Source organism: Bos indicus x Bos taurus, chromosome 10 (genome assembly GCF_003369695.1).
Source record: "Bos indicus x Bos taurus breed Angus x Brahman F1 hybrid chromosome 10, Bos_hybrid_MaternalHap_v2.0, whole genome shotgun sequence".
In the NCBI taxonomy this organism is placed as follows: domain Eukaryota; kingdom Metazoa; phylum Chordata; class Mammalia; order Artiodactyla; family Bovidae; genus Bos; species Bos indicus x Bos taurus.
The window spans coordinates 4,750,631-4,770,358 of record NC_040085.1 but is presented as its reverse complement, the minus strand read 5'-3'; the positions used below and the strand labels follow the sequence as shown (position 1 = coordinate 4,770,358).

The 19,728-nt window shown below is 44.0% G+C and overlaps 1 protein-coding gene across 1 annotated transcript in view; it reads right to left on the bottom strand.

Moving 5' to 3' along the window:
- THBS4 (thrombospondin 4) overlaps nucleotides 1-18,766 on the bottom strand; it is a 54,202-nt gene extending 35,436 nt beyond the window's left edge. The window contains exons 1-2 of the mRNA XM_027552959.1: nucleotides 18,505-18,766; nucleotides 7,917-8,120 (exon numbers count right to left, since the gene is read on the bottom strand). Coding sequence (XP_027408760.1) covers nucleotides 7,917-8,120; nucleotides 18,505-18,592 — 292 coding nt within the window. The 5' untranslated portion in view covers nucleotides 18,593-18,766. The remainder of the gene's footprint in view (nucleotides 1-7,916; nucleotides 8,121-18,504) is intronic.
- Between the last annotated feature and the right edge of the window lie 962 nt (nucleotides 18,767-19,728).

Sequence of the window (19,728 nt, the reverse complement as noted above, 5' to 3'; positions counted from 1 at the left end):
GCCTCTTGAAAGTGAAAGAGGAGAGTGAAAAAGTTGGCTTAAAACTCAACATTCAGAAAACTAAGATCATGACATCTGGTCCCATCACTTCATGGCAGATAGATGGGGAAACAGTGGAAACAGTGAGAGACTTTGTTTTCTTGGGCTCCAAAATCACTGCAGATGGTGACTGCAGCCATGAAATTAGAAGACGCCTGCTCCTTGGAAGAAAAGCTATGACAAACCTAGACGGCATGTTAAAAAGGAGAGACATTACTTTGCCAACAAAGATCTGTCTAGTCAAAGATATGGTTTTTCCAGTAGTCATGTATGGATGTGAGAGTTGGAGTATAAAGAAAGCTGACTGCTGAAGAATTGATACTTTTGAATTGTGGTGTTGGAGAAGACTCTTGAGAGTCCCTTGGACTGCAAGGAGATCCAACCAGTCCATCCTAAAGGAAATCAGTCTTGAATATTCATTGGAAGGACTGATGCTGAAGCTGAAACTCCAATACTTTGGCCACCTGATGCAAAGAACTGACTCACTGGAAAAGACCCTGATGCTGGTAAAGATCGAAGGCAGGAGGAGAAGGGGACGTCAGAGGATGAGATGGTTGAATGGCATCACCAATGTGGTGGACATGAGTTTGAGCAAGCTCCAGAAGTTGGTGACAGACAGGGAGGCCTGGTGTACTGTAGTCCGCGGGGTTGCAAAGAGTTGGACACGACTGAGGGACTGAACTGAACTGACTGAACTGAAAATTTAAGAAACTTTTTAAAAAGTTGCATCACCTTATCTGTTTATTCATTCAGCAAACATTTTTGAGCAACTATAAGTGCCAGGCACTGAGCTCAACACTGGGCGGTTCTTAACACTGTTGATTAGAATGCTTAGGGTGTTGTTGTCATTGTTATTGTTGAGTCGCTCAGTCATGTCCGACTCTTTGCGACCCCATGGACTGCAGCACGCCAGGCTTCTGTGTCCTTCACTATCTCCCAGAGTTTGTTCAAACTCATGTGCCATTGGTGATGCCATCCAACCATCCCATCCTCTGTCTCTGTCTTCTCCTCCTGCCTTCAATCTCCTAGCATCAGGTTATTTTCCAATGAGTTGGCTCTGCATCAGGTGGCCAAAGTATCAGGGTTTCACCTTCAGCACCAGTCCTTCCAATAACTATTCAGGACGGATTTCCTGTCCAACTCTCACATCCATACATGACTACTAGAGAAATCATAGCTTTGACTAGATGGACCTTTGTCAGCAATGTGATATCTCTGCTTCTTAATACGCTGTCTAAGTTTGTCATAGTTTTTCCTCCAAGGAGCAAGCATTTTTTTAATTTCATGGCTGCAGTCACCATCTGCAGTGATTTTGGAGCCCAAGAAAATAAAAGTCTCTCACTGTTTCCATTGTTTCCCCATCTATTTGCCATGAAGTATGGGACTAGATACCACAATCTTAGTTTTTGGGTCTCCCACAACCTGTGTATCTGCAATTTACTTTTCAGTACTAGAGAAAGGATTTACATTTATTATTGTTAAATTTCATCTGATTGTGGCTTGTTGAGTCAGCTTGGTAAGACTTTGGAAATCTTGATGATGGCATCCTATATGTTCAACTGTCTTTTCCAGTTTTGTGCCAATTGCAAACATTATAAAATATTGTCTGTGTTTTCACCCAAGTCACTGATTCATTGAAAAGTTCAATGCTGAAGACAAAGCCTTGTCAGAAAACACTACATACTTTGCTACAAGGCAACTTACCAACCCCCAATAGTACTATTTACCTAGCTCATTCTTTTTTTACATTATTCAGAAAGGTATAGTAAGTGACTTCATAAAATTGATTAAAAAGTCTAGGACTTAGTTTTAGTAAATCTATCTGCCTTCAAATAACCCTAGCTTTCTTTCCCAGGAAATCCCCAAAGGAATGAATAATAATACAACCCTCTGGGAGTTTGTCTGAAAGTTCAAGAAAATTCTTTGCACTTTCTGCATATGACCACTTTAAAACTAAGCTCATTCAATGGTGCCTAGTAAGAATGTAGAGAAAGTTAAAAGGGAAAATGAGCACTGAACCTTCAGTACAGCCTTGCTTCACTGGAATGGCTCCATAAAGAAATAGTATTGTAAGTGTCTCATTTTTCCCCTTCAGTATTTCGTTCAGAATTCTAACTATTTTTTTTGGCTTTACAACATGGTTTTCAAGATCTTAGTTCCCTGGCCAGGGACTAAACCTGGGCCCTTGGTAGGGAATGCTCAGACTCCTAACCACTGGACTGACAAGGAATTCCAAAATTCTAACTTTTAAACTCTTTCATCTTTTTCAAATTTTATCTCTCATTAGCCTGCAGGCTTCAGAACAACCACTCTGAACTATCTGACTTCTCCTATCGCAGGTTGAGGAGCTCGGCTGGCTCTGTCCAGTCATTACCACCAGTTCTTAGAGCTCCCTTCATTTCCACAGCACCAAGCTGTGTTTCTGTGACTGTCAAATTTAGGCTGAAGAAGCAGTCTTCATGCTTTTTCTGAGAGGTGAGGCTTTCGCTAAGGCAAGCCAAGAGTTCACCAACTCATCAGTTTTGGAAGACAGTTTCTTAAATAGTAGAGAGATGTCTCTGTCTGTCTATCTATCTAATATAGGAATCTGAAATTTTTATTGAGCTTCACAGCCTAAAAAAGTTATTATACTTTATATAAGTCAGTTTCTGCAATCACCTTGAAAGGTAGCTATTATCACCCTCGCTTTAGAGATAGTAAATTGAGGTTAAGAGCGATTCAGAGATGTTTTCATGGTGACACAGTTAAGACTTTCAACTGTGTCTCAAACTCAGGATACTACCTGCAAAGTTGTCTCTATGCCAGATTCAAGAAAATCAATCATATCTTCTACCCAGCCCCGGTGGTTTCTACAGAATGCTCATTTCTATCAAGATTATATCACCTGTGTTACCAATAATCTGATAGATCATTTCTATCAGAAACACTACCTGCATTTCTTTTAAATCTTTATCCAAACGGTCTTCAACACTCATTCACTCAAAAGCAATTCTGAGCCAGACCTACTAAGTGACAGACACTGGATACATCTAGAATTTCCACAACAGTGAACGTTTTTCTTAGCAAAGCTACTCTTCTCAGCCTCCATTTATTCTACTCAGCCTCTTCATGAGACACTTCCACGTACAGGGCACTGAGCTATGTGCTGCAGCAGACAGGGGAGTTAAGGGATGCTCGGTCCCTGCCTTAAGGGGGCTTATAACCAGCGGGAGAAAAGGCATATAAGTCATTCAAATCCAAGGCAAATTAAGAGTTGTGGAGGTGCGAAGTTATAAGGAAAGGTGTCAGGAGGAATTTGAGATGTGCCTTGCATGTGGAAAATTTCAGTATCTGGAGATGGTGCAGGGCAGGCAACGGGGGCAGCAGAGGGCAAGAGCAAAAGCACAGAAAAGGAGAGACAGCACGCGTGGGTCCAGGGAACCACAGTTAAATCCATCCCATGGAAACATGAGCTGCATGGATGGCTGGAAGGACGGATAAACTGGAAAGGCTGGTTGGGAGTCAGGCAGCGGAAAGCCCTGAATGCCCAGCAGGGATGTGTGTATCTTACTCAGTTTGGGATGGGAAGTCACTCTAGGTCTCTGGGGTCAGATGTAACTAGATCCAAGCTATGCCTTGTGAACACTAATGAGGCAGCTATGAGAAGATGACTTGGAGAGTGAGAAACAGAGAGTTCAGTTCAGTTGTTTAGTTGGGTCCGACTCTTTGTGACCCCTTGGACTGCATCACGCCAGGCTTCCCTGTCTATCACCAACTCCCGAACCTTGCTCAAACTCGTGTCCACTGAATCAGTGATGCCATCCAACCATCTCATCCTCTGTGGTCTCCTTCTCCTCCTGCTTTCAATCTTTCCCAGCATCAGGGTCTTATCCAATGACTCAGTTCTTTGCATCAGGTGGCCAAAGTACTGGAATTTCGCTTCAGCATCAGTCCTTCCAATAAAATTTCCTTTAGAAATCAGACTTGTTTGATCTCCTTGCCGTCCAAGGGACTCTCAAGAGTCTTCTTCAACACCACAGTTCAAAATCATCAGTTCTTTGGTGCTCAACTTTCTTTATGGTCCAACTCTTACACCTATAAATGACTACTGAAAAAAAACATAGCTTTGACTAGATGGACCTTTGTCAGCAATGTGATGTCTCTGCTTCTTAATCTGCTGTCTAAGTTTGTCATAGTTTTTCTTCCAAGCAGCAAGCATCTTTCAATTTCATGGCTGCAGTCACCATCTGCAGTGATTTTGGAGCCTAAGAAACAGAGTCACAGAGAAACAGAGAGCCCAGTGGCAAACTCCCTTCTTTGCAGCTCTCATGGGAAACGCTCGAGTTTCTCTTAAGAGCTCATCTAGGGCCCAGATGACCAAACCTTGCTCTTTGACACCATCTGTGCAGTTGCCCTCTCCCAAACCATAACTTTAATAGGGGTAAAGATGTATCCTATTTCCTACTCCAGTGTTTTTAGTCACAAGAGATATATCTTGATTTCTTCTGTTTCATTACTCTCCGTGAAGATCAGCTGAGGCGAGTCAGCTGAATGATGACTGGGGTTCACCTTCCAGGATGGTGATTCTCCCCCACCCTCCACAGATCACAGCAGGGGTACACGGCCACAAAGGGTCAGGCCACCAAAGATGTCCTCCTGCCCTTTGTGATCTCTTGCTCGCCTGGTCCCTGCTTCACCTACTCCCTACTCACATGACTGTGCTCACCCCCTGCCCCAACTAGTGGCTGTTCTAATCCTTAGGCCAGGACAACTCCACCAGCTGGTTTACTAAATTTATTACTGTAACAGGGAGGAGTCAATTCTGACTCCTGTTGGATCTGTTTCTTTGACTTTAACCTTTGCTTTGTGTTGCTTTTGTTATTATAATCATAGATAATGGCCTCCCTCAGGGAACACGGTCCCTCTGCCCGAATGTTAAAGTGTCTGTGTTGAGCTCACAGGGAGACAATCTGACTCTGCCCATCTGTGCATGGCTGCAGAAAAGAAGTTAACACATCCTCTCCTGTTCTGCAAAATAAGTGACCTTTTTACTTTACTTCCTCACCTCCTCTCCCACTCTGTACCATAAAACAAACTGGCATCCAGACCCTGAAAAGATGATTTTTTGGAGACACCACTCTGCCATCCTCTCAGTCTGCCGGTTTTCTGAATAAAGTCATATTCCTTGCCTTGACACCTGTCTCACGATTCACAGGCCTGTCATGTGGTGAGCAGAGTGAACTTGGACTCAGTAACATACATCTGCGTTTAATTAATCTGAGGTCATTAATCTGAGGGGGCTGTGAGAGATGTGTCCCAGCTGCTGGTTTCCCTGGTAACTGACAGTCAACCTGATGTCAGTTCCCCCTACAAATGGTAGCCTCCGTATCCCCCTGAATGGCCAAGATTGCTGCCATGTCCTGCCTGCTGTCTGCCAGATACAGTGGGATGTCTCTCTAGGACCTTTTGCTGCAGACTTGTAAACGCCCCTTTCCAGTAAACCAGTGATGTCTGGGCTGTTTGTTAACTCTTGAGGTTGGGCAACAAGACGTACAGGTGTCCAGGATGCAATCCAACACCACCTCTGAACACCTCCACAGGGAGTTACAACCACACACCACATCTTTTTCTTGGGCCTGATGGACCCACTGACTTCTCTTTCTTGTTCCAGTCAGAACGCGCTGCTGCTCCTTCTGAGACCTTTCAGTGATGGCAAATCTCTGCATTTTTTCCTCCTGCTCCAGGGAAACTTGTATGTCAAATTCTTCAACTCTCACAACTCTGCTGCTGCTGCTGCTGCTGCTAAGTCGCTTCAGTCGTGTCTGACTCTGTGCGACCCCATAGACGGCAGCCCACCAGGCTCCCCCGTCCCTGGGATTCTCCAGGCAATAACCCTGGAGTGGGTTGCCATATCCTTCTCGAATGCATGAAAGTGAAAAGTGAAAGGGAAGTCGCTCAGTCATGTCCAACTCTTAGCGACCCCATGGACTGCAGCCTTCCAGGCTCCTCTGGTTGACTCACTGATGACTCTTCAAAGGAAAAACATCTACCTGCCCAAGCATTCCCCCAGCCTCTACAGAGCAAATAGAAAGAAATCAGTGCAGGCGGAGGGGGGAGTTTCTTCCTGTTTTTCCACTATGGCAGATTTAGAAGTAGAGTGAGATTCAGCGAGAGTGAAAACCTAGAGGCAGAGCTCTTCACTCTACTGAAGGCCTTTTAGCCGCCAAGCTGAGTGAGCTAAAAGAAAAACCTTCCAGAGTATTTAAAATAGTTTAGATAGCTTCTTAAAAGGGAAGCTCCTCCTTTAAAGAGCAGGGTGGTTTTTATATATCATAAACTGAGTAGCTTGGGTTCTCAGAAGACAAGCTGTTCCTTCAGTAGATCTGAGGCAAAATGGGGTTATCAGAATCACTGTAGAGAGATGGGGAAAATGACCTCCCAACATGGCTTCAGGTGGGGCAAAGGGAGCAGGAATGGTTGAGCCATCGGCTAAATCATGAGCCAGGTCCCCAACTCCTTCCATGATCTGAAACTGCACCTCAGCCCCTGAGAGGCCATGAGGAACAGAGAAAGCAGACTTAAGAGTGGGCTGGGAGTGGGAGGAGGGAAGGAGGATATTGGAAACGGACATAAAAGAAGCCACTAAAAGCCCATTCCTTTTTGCTTTTAATTCTATTGTCCTGTGAACGCTAAGAATTAGGGGTTTCTTTCAGTTCCTAACACCTGCAGCTTTAAGTGTTCAATCACAATTAGAGTCTGAGCGAGTCTGAAGTGCTCGAAGCATCTCCTTTGTAAAGCAAATTGAAATAAATAACAAAAAATCTCTGCAGGAAGGACCAATCCTCCTCTTTTTTTATTAAAAACATCAGGCAGCACAGACACGTATCTGTCACATTCCTCAATAAGCAGGAACAGGTGCTGTCCCCAGGGCACGGGTGGAAGAGGAGGAGATGAAAAAACAGTGACCTTTTTCTTTGCGAGTCATTTCTTAGTATACCGTAGTAACTCACTTTGACAGTGAAACATTTGACAGCAGGGGCAACAACCAAGTGACAGATCTGTGTAAACTGGCACAAAACAGGTAGAAAAGAGAGCTGTTCATCTAGTTCCACCTGTGAGATATAGTGTCTCCGTCAAGTCCAGGCGCCGCTCGCAGAGCTAGGAGTTAAGTCTGCCACATGCCTCTACGGGAGCACAAAGAATGGGGTGAGTGGCTATTACAGGCTGAGTGCTGTGTTCCCCTCAAGTTCATGTGCTGAAGCCCCGGTCCTCAGAGTGATGGTAGAGGAAGTGCTCTGGGTGGGAATTCGGTTTAGACGAGGTCATGAGGATAGGGCCCTCCTGATGGCATCAGTGTCCTTATAAGAAAAGGAAGACAGAGTTTCCTCTTTCTCTCTCTCCACCAATACACACCGAGGAGAGGCCACGTGAGGACACGGTGAGAAGGTGGCCATTTACAAGTCAGCACTCAGGCTCCCACCAGGCACCCAATCTGCTAGCAGCTTGACCTTGGACTTCCCAGTCTCCGGTACTATGGGAAATTAAAGTCTATTGCTTAAGCCACAGACTTTACGGAGTTTATGATAAGTGTTACAGCAGGTAGAACTAATACAGTGGCTTAATTGCGCTGGGTCCTGTCCCTTCAGGAACTGGATCCAGAATAACATAAGGATGGGGCAATCTCAAAGCGCATTTTGGCCACAGGCAAGTCTTCCTTCTTTCTCCCGATATCAACTCACCCTCCCTATACAGGTAAATGTACAAGTAGAAGAATTTGGTGTTGAAAGCTGAAATGAATGGTGGATGGAACAACCTGAACGAAAGAAGACCCCCTACCCCCAAATTCTGGAAGAGGCAGAGAGGATTTTTAAGAAAATGATTTCTACAAACTTGCTTACCTTTATTTAAACGTCCCATGACAGTAAATTCAAAATATTTGCTGTGATCAGCTGAAGAGTAAAGGCCGAAGATGGTGGCTGAGCTTTTCGACTGCAGCTTGAAGGTGGAGATCACGTAGAGCTCGTTCAGAGTGGGGTCTGTCAGGATTGGCTGCAGAACACTCGGGTTCAGCCTCTGGCTGGCAGATGGGAGAAGGTCAAAGACTGGGGAGAACGGGAAGACAAGGACAATCAGTGAAAGTTTAACTTACGGACAAACGTGGTTTTTGTTTCTGTTTTGTTTTGTTGTTTTAGAGGGGGGACAATTTTCACAGTAAGCTATGAAGTAAGCTGATATTATAATCATTTTTCCACATTGTCAAACTTGCCAGTTGTCTCCTATCACTCTACGGTGACTGGATATTTGAACCAGAAGAAATATAGCACAATATTCATCACCAAGTTATAGACCCCAAGAGAAGACAAAATTTGCAAATCCATTTTGCCTGAAGAAGTGACTCTGAAAATGCCCACCAGGGAAAGTACTAAATGTTTAGCATGTGGGGGGTCGGGAAAGAACATGGGCTTCCCAGGTGGGGCTAGTGGTAAAGAACCCACCTGCCAGTGTAGGAAACATAAGAAATGACGTGGGTTTGATCCTTGGATCGGGAAGATCCCCTGGAGGAGGGCATGGCAACCCACTCCAGTATTCTTGTCTGGAGAATCCCACGGACAGAGGAGGCTGGCAGGCTATAGTCCATGGGGTCACAGAGAATTGGACATGACTGAAGCTACCTTAGCATGCACACATGCATACAGGTAAGAGCATCCAAGTCATTGTTTCTCTTATGTCCCCTAGTAGTGAATTTCTGCCTTGGGATCCCACATGTGACTCCTGGATCAAATCCAGCTGTCTATTCCTGGTCAGTAATAAACGACACAAGGAATGCCATGAAAAGCATGGATGTGATGGGAGATACAGTGTCAACAAAACAATCTGCTACCTTTGTGGGACCTAAGTGTGCCTTTGTGCGTTTACAGTTCTCCAGTATTTCTCTGCTAAGAAATTGTGAGTCTGACAATGTGGAAACAAAATGGAAACAAAACAGTACAACGTGCTTTCTGTTTCTTGACTGTATAACCTGACAGAGTTGGTCTACAAAATCTAGAATCTAAGTTTATATTGTACAAGTTGCTTTTGATACAAGCCAGCTGCACTTTTAAACTTTATGAAAGCTATAAAAAAGTGTGTCCAGTTAATTTCAAAGGCAAAGGCCAAATTTGGGTAACTCTCACTAGACTGTTACCTAATGTTTCTTTTGGTTTATGCAAAATTGTTTGAACAATCCCACAGCCTGCAAGAACTTCAGGCTCCAGAGCTGTTTCTGGATATAATAATCTGGTTACTAAAGACGGTCATACATCATGGCATCTGGTCCCATCACTTCATGGGAAATAGATGGGGAAACAGTGTCAGACTTTATTTTTTGGGGCTCCACAATCACTGCAGATGGTGATTGCAGCCATGAAATTAAAAGACGCTTACTCCTTGGAAGGAAAGTTATGACCAACTAGATAGCATATTCAAAAGCAGAGACATTACTTTGCCAACAAAGGTCTGTCTAGTCAAGGCTATGATTTTTCCAGTGGTCACGTATGGATGTGAGAGTTGGACTGTGAAGAAAGCTGAGCGCTGAAAAATTGATGCTTTTGAACTGTGGTGTTGGAGAAGACTCTTGAGAGTCCCTTGGACTGCAAGGAGATCCAACCAGTCCATTCTGAAGGAGATCAGCCCTGGGATTTCTTTGGAAGGACTGATGCTAAAGCTGAAACTCCAGTACTTTGGCCACCTCATGCAAAGAGTTGACTCATTGGAAAAGACCCTGATGCTGGGAGGGATTGGGGGCAGGAAGAGAAGGGGACGACAGAGGATGAGATGGCTGCATGGCATCACTGACTTGATGAACGTGAGTCTGAGTGAACTCCAGGAGTTGGTGATGGACAGGGAGGCCTGGCGTGCTGCGATTCATGGGGTCGAAAAGAGTCGGACACGACTGAGCGACTGAACTGAACTGAACTGAACTGAAAGACGGTCATAGTATCTGTAATTTATAAAGAGTTCTTATAGATCAATGAAATAAGCATCCTAACAGAAAAAAATGGGCATATAACACGAAAAAACAATTTACCAAAAAAGTATTACAAGGGCAAATAAGTACACAAATAATGTGTTCACATGCTTAACTAATGATGAAGGAATTGCTAACTTAAACATCAAGGTAGGGCTTCCCTGGTGGTCCAGTTAAGAATATACCTGCCAATGCAGGGGACACTGGTCCGATCCCTGCTCTGAGAAGATCCCACATGCTGCAGGGCAACTAAGTGTGTGCGTGTGTGTGTGTGTGTGTGTGTGTGTGTGCCACAACTACTGAGCCAGTGCTCTAGAGCTCGCAAGGCACAACTCATGAGCCCACACACTGCAACTACTGAAGCCTATGTGCCAAGAGCTTGTGCTGCTCAAAAGAGAAGCCACCACACTGAGAAGCCTGCACAGTGCAAGGAAGGGGAGCCCCCGCTCACTGCAACTAGAGAAAGCCCTTGCACAGCAATGAAGACACAACACTGCTGCTGCGTTGCTTCAGTCGTGTCCGATTCTGTGCGACCCCACAGACGGCAGCCCACTAGGCTCCACCGTCCCTGGGATTCTCCAGGCAAGAATACCAGAGTGGGTTGCCATTTCCTTCTCCAATGCATGAAAGTGAAAAAAGTTGCTCAGTCGTGTCCGACTCTTAAATAAATAAACGTTAAAAAAACGCATTAAGGTATTATTTCCCTCATCAAATTGAAAACAATAAATGCAACAATACCCAACTGTTAGTGAGAATTCGGGGAACTGGGTACTCATATACCGGTGGGTAAAGATTTACACTAGAATGAACACTTGGAAGCCAGTTTAAAAAACAGTATCAAAGACCCTAAGACACACATGCTCTTTGATTTAGTGACTCTACTAAAGGAATTTACCTTAAGAAAATAATGGATAACACAGTAATGTATTTAGGTACAAGGAGATTCACCACCAGTATTAATTCTAAAGCTTCTATGTAGGAAGGAGTTATGTGAAAATCTAATTGGAAGAGGTGGGAAACCTGGATCTTTGCTGGCATAGCATTTCGCCTCTCTTTACCAGAGATAGTAGGGTTTGACAGAGATTACAGGGGTTCAGCCATCCCAAACCATCCTGTGGCACTACAAATGTTCAATAAATTATTTACAATTTCAAACCACTGGAAACAATCAACTGTCCTATGCTAGAGCCCAGGCTAAATATATTTTATGCTGTGCTTCGTCTCATCCAACTCTTTGTCACCCTATGAACTGTAGCCAGACAGACTCCTCTATCCATGGGGATTCTCCACGCTAAAATACAGGAGTGGGTTGTCATGCCCTCCTCCAGGGGATCTTCCCAACCCAGGGATAGAACCCAGGTATCCCGCAGTTTCTTTATTGCAGGCGGATTCTTTACCATCTGAGCCACAAGGGAAGCCCAAGAATACTGGAGTGGGTAGCCTATCCCTTCTCCAGGGGATCTTCCCAACCCAGGAATTGAACCGGAGTCTCCTGCATTGCAGGTGGATCCTTTACCAGCTGAGCTACCCAGGAAATTTTGGTCCACCCAAAAAGAGTAATACTATCAAAAACAGTAACGCAACTGAATACTTATATATGGAAAGATGCTCATGATATACTATGGGGAGAAAGATTATCACAGTAATCCAAGTCTATGCCCTGATCAGTAATGCTGAAGAAGATGAAGTTGAATGGTTCTATGAAGACCTACAAGACCTTCTAGAACTAACACCCAAAAAAGATGTCCTTTTCATTATAGGGTACTGGAATGCAAAAGTAGGAAGTTAAGAAATACTTGGAGTAACAGGCAAATTTGGCCTTGGAGTACAGAATGAAGCAGAGAAAAGGCTAATAGAGTTTTGCCAAGAGAACGCACTGGCCATAGCAAACACCCTCTTCCAACAACACAAGAGAAGACTCTACACATAGACATCACCAGATGGTCAACACTGAAATCAGATTGATTATATTCTTTGCAGCCAAAGATGGAGAAGCTCTATACAGTCAGCAAAAACAAGACTGGGAGCTGACGGTGGCTCAGATCATGAACTCCTTATTGCCAAATTCAGACTTAAATTGAACAAAGTAGGGAAAACCACTAACCATTCAGGTATGACCTAAATCAAATCCCTTACAATTATACATTGAAAGTGAGAAATAGATTCAAGGGATTAGATCTGAGAGACAGAGTGCCTGATGAACTATGGACAGAGGTTCATGACATTGTACAGGAGACAGGGATCAAGACCATCCCCAAGAAAAAGAAATGCAAAAAGGCAAAATGGCTGTCTGAGGAGGCCTTACAAATAGCTGTGAAAAGAAGAGAAGTAAAAGGCAAAGGAGAAAAGGGAAGATATAGCCACCTGAATGCAGCATTCCAAAGAACAGCAAGGACAGATAAGAAAGCCTTCCTCAGAGATCAATGCAAATAAATAGAGGAAAACAGAATGGGGAAAACTAGAGATCACTTCAAGAAAATTAGAGACACTAAGGGAACATTTCATGCAAAGACGGGCAAAATAAAGCACAGAAATGGTACGGACCTAACAGAAGCAGAAGATATTAAGAAGAGGTGACAAGAATACACAGAAGAACTATACAAAAAAGATCTTCACGACCCAGATAATCACGACAGTGTGATCACTCACCTAGAGCCAGACATCCTGGAATGCAAAGTCAAGTGGGCCTTAGGAAGCATCGCTACGAACAAAGCTAGTGGAGGTGATGGAATTCCAGTTGAGCTATTTCAAATTCTAAAAGATGATGCTGTGAAAGTGCTGCACTCAATATGCCAGCAAATTTGGAAAACTCAGCAGGGACCACAGGGCTGGAAAAGATCAGTTTTCATCCCAACCCCAAAGAAAGGCAATGCCAAAAAATGCTCAAATACCGCAAAATTGTACTCATCTCACATGCTAACAAAGTAATGCTCAAAATTCTCCAAATCAGGCTTCCAGATGTTCAAGCTAGATTTAGAAAAGGCAGAGGAACCAGAGATCAAATTGCCAACATCCACTGGATCACTGAAAAAGCAAGAGAGTTCCAGAAAAACATCTATTTCTGCTTTATTGACTATGCCAAAGCCTTTGACTGTGTGGATCACAATAAACTGTGGAAAATTCTTCAAGAGATGGGAATACCAGACCACCTTACCTGCCTCCTGAGAAATCTGCATGCAGTTCAGGAAGCAACAGTTAGAACTGTATATGGAACAACAGACTGGTTCAAAATCGGGAAAGGAGTGCATCAAGGCTGTATATTGTCACTCTGCTTATTTAACTTATATGCAGAGTACGTCATGAGAAAATGCTGAGCTGGATGAAGTACAAGCTGCAATCAAGACTGCCGGAAGAAATATCAATAACCTCAGATATGCATATGACACCACCCTTATGGCAGAAAGTGAAGACGAACTAAAGAGCCTCTTGATGAAAGTGAAAGAGGAGAGTGAAAAAGTTGGCTTAAAACTCAACCTTCAGAAAACTAAGATCATGGCATCTGGTCCCATCACTTCATGCCAAAGAGATGGGGAAACAATGGAAACAGTGACAGAATTTATTTTGGGGGGCTCTAAAATCACTGCAGATGGTGATTGCAGCCATGAAATTAAAAGATGTTTGCTTCTTGGAAGAAAAGTTATGACCAATCTATATAGCAGATTAAAAAGGAGAGACAGTACTTTGCCAACAAAGGTCTGTCTAGTCAAAGCTATGGTTTTTCCAGTAGTCATGTATGGATGTGAGAGTCAGACTATAAAGAAAGCTGAGCATTGAACAACTGATACTTTTAAATTGTGGTGTTGGAGGAGGCTCTTTAGAGTCCCTTGGACGGCAAGGAGATCAAACCAGTCCATCCTAAAGGAAATCATTCCGGAATGGTCATTGGAAGGACTGATGCTGAAGCTGAAACTCCAATACTTTGGCCACCTGATGCGAAGAACTGACTCATTTGAAAAGACCCTGATGCCAGGAAAGATTGAAGGTGGGAGGAGAAGGGGACGACAGAGGATGAGATGGTTGGAGGCATCACCGACTGGATGGACATGAGTTTGAGTAAACTGTGGGATTTGGTGATGGACAGGGAGGCCTGGCGTGCTGCAGTTCATGGGGTCACAAAGAGTCGGACAGGACTGAGCAACTAAACTGAACTGAACTACAAAAAGAACTGAAAAGCAATATGACAAAATGCTGACATGAATAGTACCCATCTCTTGTTTGTATGATTATATTTACATTTTAAACTTCCTTTTCTTTTGTTTATCCAATTTTCTATTTTTTTTTTACAATACAATGAAGATGTATTGCTTTTGTAAGAAAAAATAGTTACAAAAGAAAAGGTAGAAGCCTAGTTACTTAGGAATGTCTACTCTTTTTATAAGATGACCTGTCTTCAGATTGGATCTGTATTCTTTCTTTCATATATACTGAGAATCTTTCACAATAATGAAATTAACACTAGCAATGTCGGAAAGCAGATTATCTATTATGTTTTTTCTTGTGTCCCACATTCCCCAAACGTGAGGATTGCTGCCCAGTGTAGTTCAAGAGGGGGTGGAGAATTTTTAAATTTACAGAGAACTGGAAACTTTATATTCTCACCAGTGAAAGAGAAGGGAAATAAGACAACATATTTAAACATTCTCTTTAGGACAAGACATCTTCAGGAAAGAGATGTGTGTTTCAAGGATGGGAACTGCATGCAGAACTAAACTCTTGGTATTCCTGATTCTTGCTTTGACCACGATTACTTCATAATTCACCTCAAACTAAATTAATCACATTTCAATCTGTATGGTTCTTCTAATCCACTGGTTTCTCTCTCAAGAGGCAGAGTTGGGATTAGTTAGTAATGAGCTTGGAGAGCATTCTGAAAAGGAAATGAGACACTGCAAGTTTCTATTAATGTTATTACACTTCAGTAATAGTGCCAAGATCTAAGCACAATCTTCTAGTCGTGCACAGGTGAAATTACTGCTACCAATGAGCCCAACCACTGTGTCATGAAAATAAAATATTTACTAATAAGAATAGCAAGGCAGCTCAGCGGAGAAAGGAGACGAGCAAATTTTTCAGCTGAGCTGATAACTGTAAGACTAATCAATTCAATAAAGGCATCTATCAGAAACTTGACTTAATCAGATCATCTACAGCAATTAAGTTAACCAGATAATGTAGGTATAGCCTGATTTCGAGTCTCCACGAAACAGGCAGCTCTGTCTCAGGAGAAGCAAAATCCATACCTGCACACCATGAAGTTGCACGTTCAAATGTCAAGAATTTGAGTAACACAAAATATTAGACCCATGAATTCAAACCTGTTAAATAACGTCTGCAGTAAGAAAGTTTTTGAACTGTGTTAAAGAGCTTCCTTCTGACACCAAAAGTAAAGGCAACAAAGAAAAGTAAACAAGGGAGACTACATCAAACTACAAGGCTTCACACAGCAAAGGAAACCACTGAAATGAAAAGGCAACCTGCGGAGTGGGAAAAAATATCCGCACATCACATCTCTGCTGTAAGGGGTTAATATCCAAAACATATAATGAATTCATACAACTCAACAGAAAAGACACGCAAAACAACCAAGAACTACAAGCAAACATGTTTAAAATTGGGCAGAAAATCCAAATAAACTTTTCCCCAAAGAAGACAGCCCGCATATACATGAACAGATGCCCAACATCACTAGTAACCAGAGAAACGCAAACCAAAACCACAGTGGCATGCTACCTTACACCTGTTAGAACGGCTAGTATTAAAAAGACAAGAAACAGCAAGTGTTGGTGCAAATGTGGGAAAAAGGGAACCCTTGTACACCACCCTTATGGCAGAAAGTGAAGAGGAACTAAAAAGCCTCTTGATGAGAGTGAAAGAGGAGACTGAAAAAGTTGGCTTAAAGCTCAACATTCAGAAAATGAAGATCATGGCATCTGGTCCCATCACTTCATGGGAAATAGATGGGGAAACAGTGGAAACAGTGTCAGACTTTATTTTTTGGGGCTCCAAAATCACTGCAGATGGTGACTGCAGCAATGAAATTAAAAGACGCTTACTTCTTGGAAGGAAAGTTATGACCAACCTAGATAACATATTAAAAAGCAGAGATATTACTTTGCCAACAAAGGTCCATCTAGACAAGGCCATGGTTTTTCCAGTGGTCATGTATGGATGTGAGAGTTAGACTGTGAAGAAGGCTGAGCACCGAAGAATTGATGCTTTTGAACTATGGTGTTGGAGAAGACTCTTGAGAGTCCCTTGGACTGCAAGGAGATCCAACCAGTCCATGCTAAAGGAGATCAGTCCTGGGTGTTCATTGGAAGGACTGATGCTAAAGCTGAAACTCCAGTACTTTGGCCACCTCATGTGAAGAGTTGACTCATTGGAAAAGACCCTGATGCTGGGTGGGATTGGGGGCAAGAGGAAAAGGGGACGACAGAGGATGAGATGGCTGGATGGCATCACCGACTCGATGGACGTGAGTTTGAGTGAACTCCGGGACTTGGTGATGGACAGGGAGGCCTGGCGTGCTGTGATTCATGGGGTCATGAAGAGTTGGACACGACTGAGCGACTGAACTGAACTGAACTGTACATCACTGGTGGGAATGCAAGTTGGTGCAGTCACTACGGAAAACAGTATGAAGGGTTCTCAAAAAATTAAAACTACCATCAGTCAGTTCAGTTCAGTCGCTCAGTCGTGTCTGACTCTTTGCATATGATCCAGCAATTTCACCCCTGGGTATTTATCCAAAGAAAATGAAACCATTAACTCTAAAAGATACATGGAGTTATTCATCACAGCACTATTTATAATAGCCAAGATATGAAAACAACCCGTGTCTATCAATGAATGGATATAAAAAATGACATATATATATGTGTAGACACACATATATGATAGAATATTATCCAATCATAAAAAAGGAATGAAATCTTGCCATTTATAACAACATGGATGGACTTCATGGGCATTATGCTAAGTGTAATGGGAAAAACAAATTACGTATGATCTCATATGTGAAATCTTAAAAACAAGAAGAATCTCATAGAATACAGAGAACAGATTAATGGTTGCCAGAAGTGGGAGTGGTGGTTGTGGGGGTGAAACAGATGAAGAAGGCCAAAAGGTACAAACTTCTAGTTGTAAAATAAGCCGTGGGGATGTAACATACAGCCTGGTGACTACAGTTAATAGTACTGTATTGCATATTTGAGAGTTGCTAAGGGAGTAGATCTTAGAGTCCTCATCACAAGGGAAAAAACTGCAGCCATGTGTGGCGACAGGTATTAACTAGTCTTGTGGTGAACGTTTTGCAGTGTATACAATTATCAAATCATTATGTTGTACACTTAAAACTGATATAACATTATATGCCAATTATATACTAATTTTTAAAAAAAGTTTCCTTTCTTACCGTCCCAGAAGCAAGGTTGCAATGAATAAACTGCAGCGTTTTAAACATTTCAACTCAAACTAAAAGCAGTTCAGTACCCCCTGACAATACAATTCTGGTAGCCTGGTCTGGAATCAGAGTGAGTTGTTTGGTGAAATGCAAAGTTTAAACGGGTAATTACTGCAGTGGGAGGGGAAGGGACCAGGATAAGCAATCTTGATTCTGGCTTCCTAGAAATAGCAATTTTTACTTCAAGTTTTATTTCCTTAGCCGGAAAGAAATTAACCCCAGGCATCAATTTCAAGCAGATGAAGGCGATCACTGGCTAGCCAATTAGAGCCCTAAGAGCTTTTCTTGGTTAAATAACTTCTTCCTTTCGGTCTTCCCAAAATTCTGTTTAAGCTTAAGTGCTTTCTGCACAACGGTTCTTTTCACAAAGGGGTTTGAAGATTGATTATCCAAGTGCTTTTCAAAGTATTTATCTAATTTTTAACCTCTGTAGAGAAAGACCCATTTCTTAGCCTTCCTGTTCAATTTACCTCCAGATTCAAGAGATCAAGCCAACTCCCAAAGCCCCAGCAGAGCTGGAGCAGAAAAAGGCGAGCGGCAAGGTAAAAGAGTAATATTGCACCTTTCTTGGGTATGTGGCCTCAGACTAGGCTAACATCGAAAGATTTAGGGTGTCATCGCCGAAGGGAGGGCGGCCCACAGAGCCGAAGGGCACAGAATCCAGATTTCACCGTACTCCAGACTGGACGTGTTCGAGGTCCAGGGCCGCGCTACAAGCTTGGAAGTGAACCCCACCTCTTTGCCTAGATTGAAAATAAATTTTACACCCCTACCCCCAAACTATTGTATAGGGAATTGATCTCACCGCCGGTTAATCGAATCCCCGAAAATTCTCATCTCTAATGACCGCTTCCAAGCACAATACGCTTTGCCTCGGGCCCCAGAGGCACAGTGAGGTACCCAGAGGGACCCAGGAGCCAAGAGCGGAGCAGCGCGCGGGGCTGGTCCCTCCGTTCGCCCGAGCGGAGCTGCGAGACGGCGGGCTCGGTGGCCCGGAGCCCGGCTCGCACCTACTTACCCTGCGGGGTGGCCTGGGAGCCGGCCCCCAGCCAGGGCTGCAGGGCCAGGTGCAGCAGGAGGAAGGTGGCTCCGCGCGGGGCCAACATGTTGGCTCTCCGCGCTCCCCGCGGGCGCGCGGGAGTCTCGGCAGCGTGGGCCCCGCCTGGGTGTGCGGGCGGCGCGCGGCCCCCGGTAGGGCTTCCCGCGGGCGGCGCAGGTAAGGCGAGCGCGGCGGCGTCCGGGCAGCCGTCGGGGGGCGGCGTTCGGGTCCTGGCGCCGCGGAGCTCGGTGCGCTGGAGGCAGGGCTGGGCGCTTTATGGTCCGGCCGGCCGGGGCGGGGAAGGGCCGAGGCCGGGGCGGCCCCCTTGGCCAGGATCCCCTTTGGCCGGGAAGTGTGGGGGTGGCCAGAGCGGCGGAGAGAAAGGGGTGAGCGTGGGCACTGGGGACGAGAAGGGACCCCCCCTACCTCCGCCCGACTGGGTTCTGGGGAGGTGGGCGTGGTCGCCGACCCCGGACGGACGAGGAAGTTAGGAGAACGGGAAGAGCGAGGAGGGGGCTGGTAAGAAAGTGAGGACGTGCAGGACAGCGAAGAAGGAGAAGAGAGGGGCAAAAGAAGCAGAAAATGACACTGACCCGCTAGCTTTGGGCACCGTCCGTCCCCCACCTCTTCTTTTCTGAACAGAACATTGTTTGAACAAACTTTTAACACCCGTCTTGGGCTCTGCGGGAACTTCTGCCTCCCAAGGTGGTCCGGTGAACAATTCGTTTCTTTTATTTCTTCAAGCTTGTCTTGAATACTTCAGATGATGAATATTTTCCCCATCAGGCTTAGGGATGTGAACAGTGAATGTTTCAAAATTTTTGAGTTTTTAATGGAAATAAAACACATCTCAAGGAATCCATCCAGACAGAACCATTTATAGGATGGTAGAGTTTTATGGAGAATTTATTTTCCAAACACTTGTCTGCCCACTTCTGTTTCACCCTCCCAAAAGATTCCAAGTGACAGTTTCAAGCTATGGGAACAGGACCTAAAAGAGAGGAAAGGAACATAAGGAATTAGCCTTCCTTCTGGGCAAAGCCCCCTAAAAATAATGTGGATTAACTAGAGGAAAAAATATTTCAGAACAATGGTAAACCTTTCCCTCATAAACAATCTTGACTAATGGAGAAAATCCAGCAATGTATTTATATCCCTTTCTTTAAGTCTCAAAGAATTCCATTTCAAAGTTTAAGAATAAGC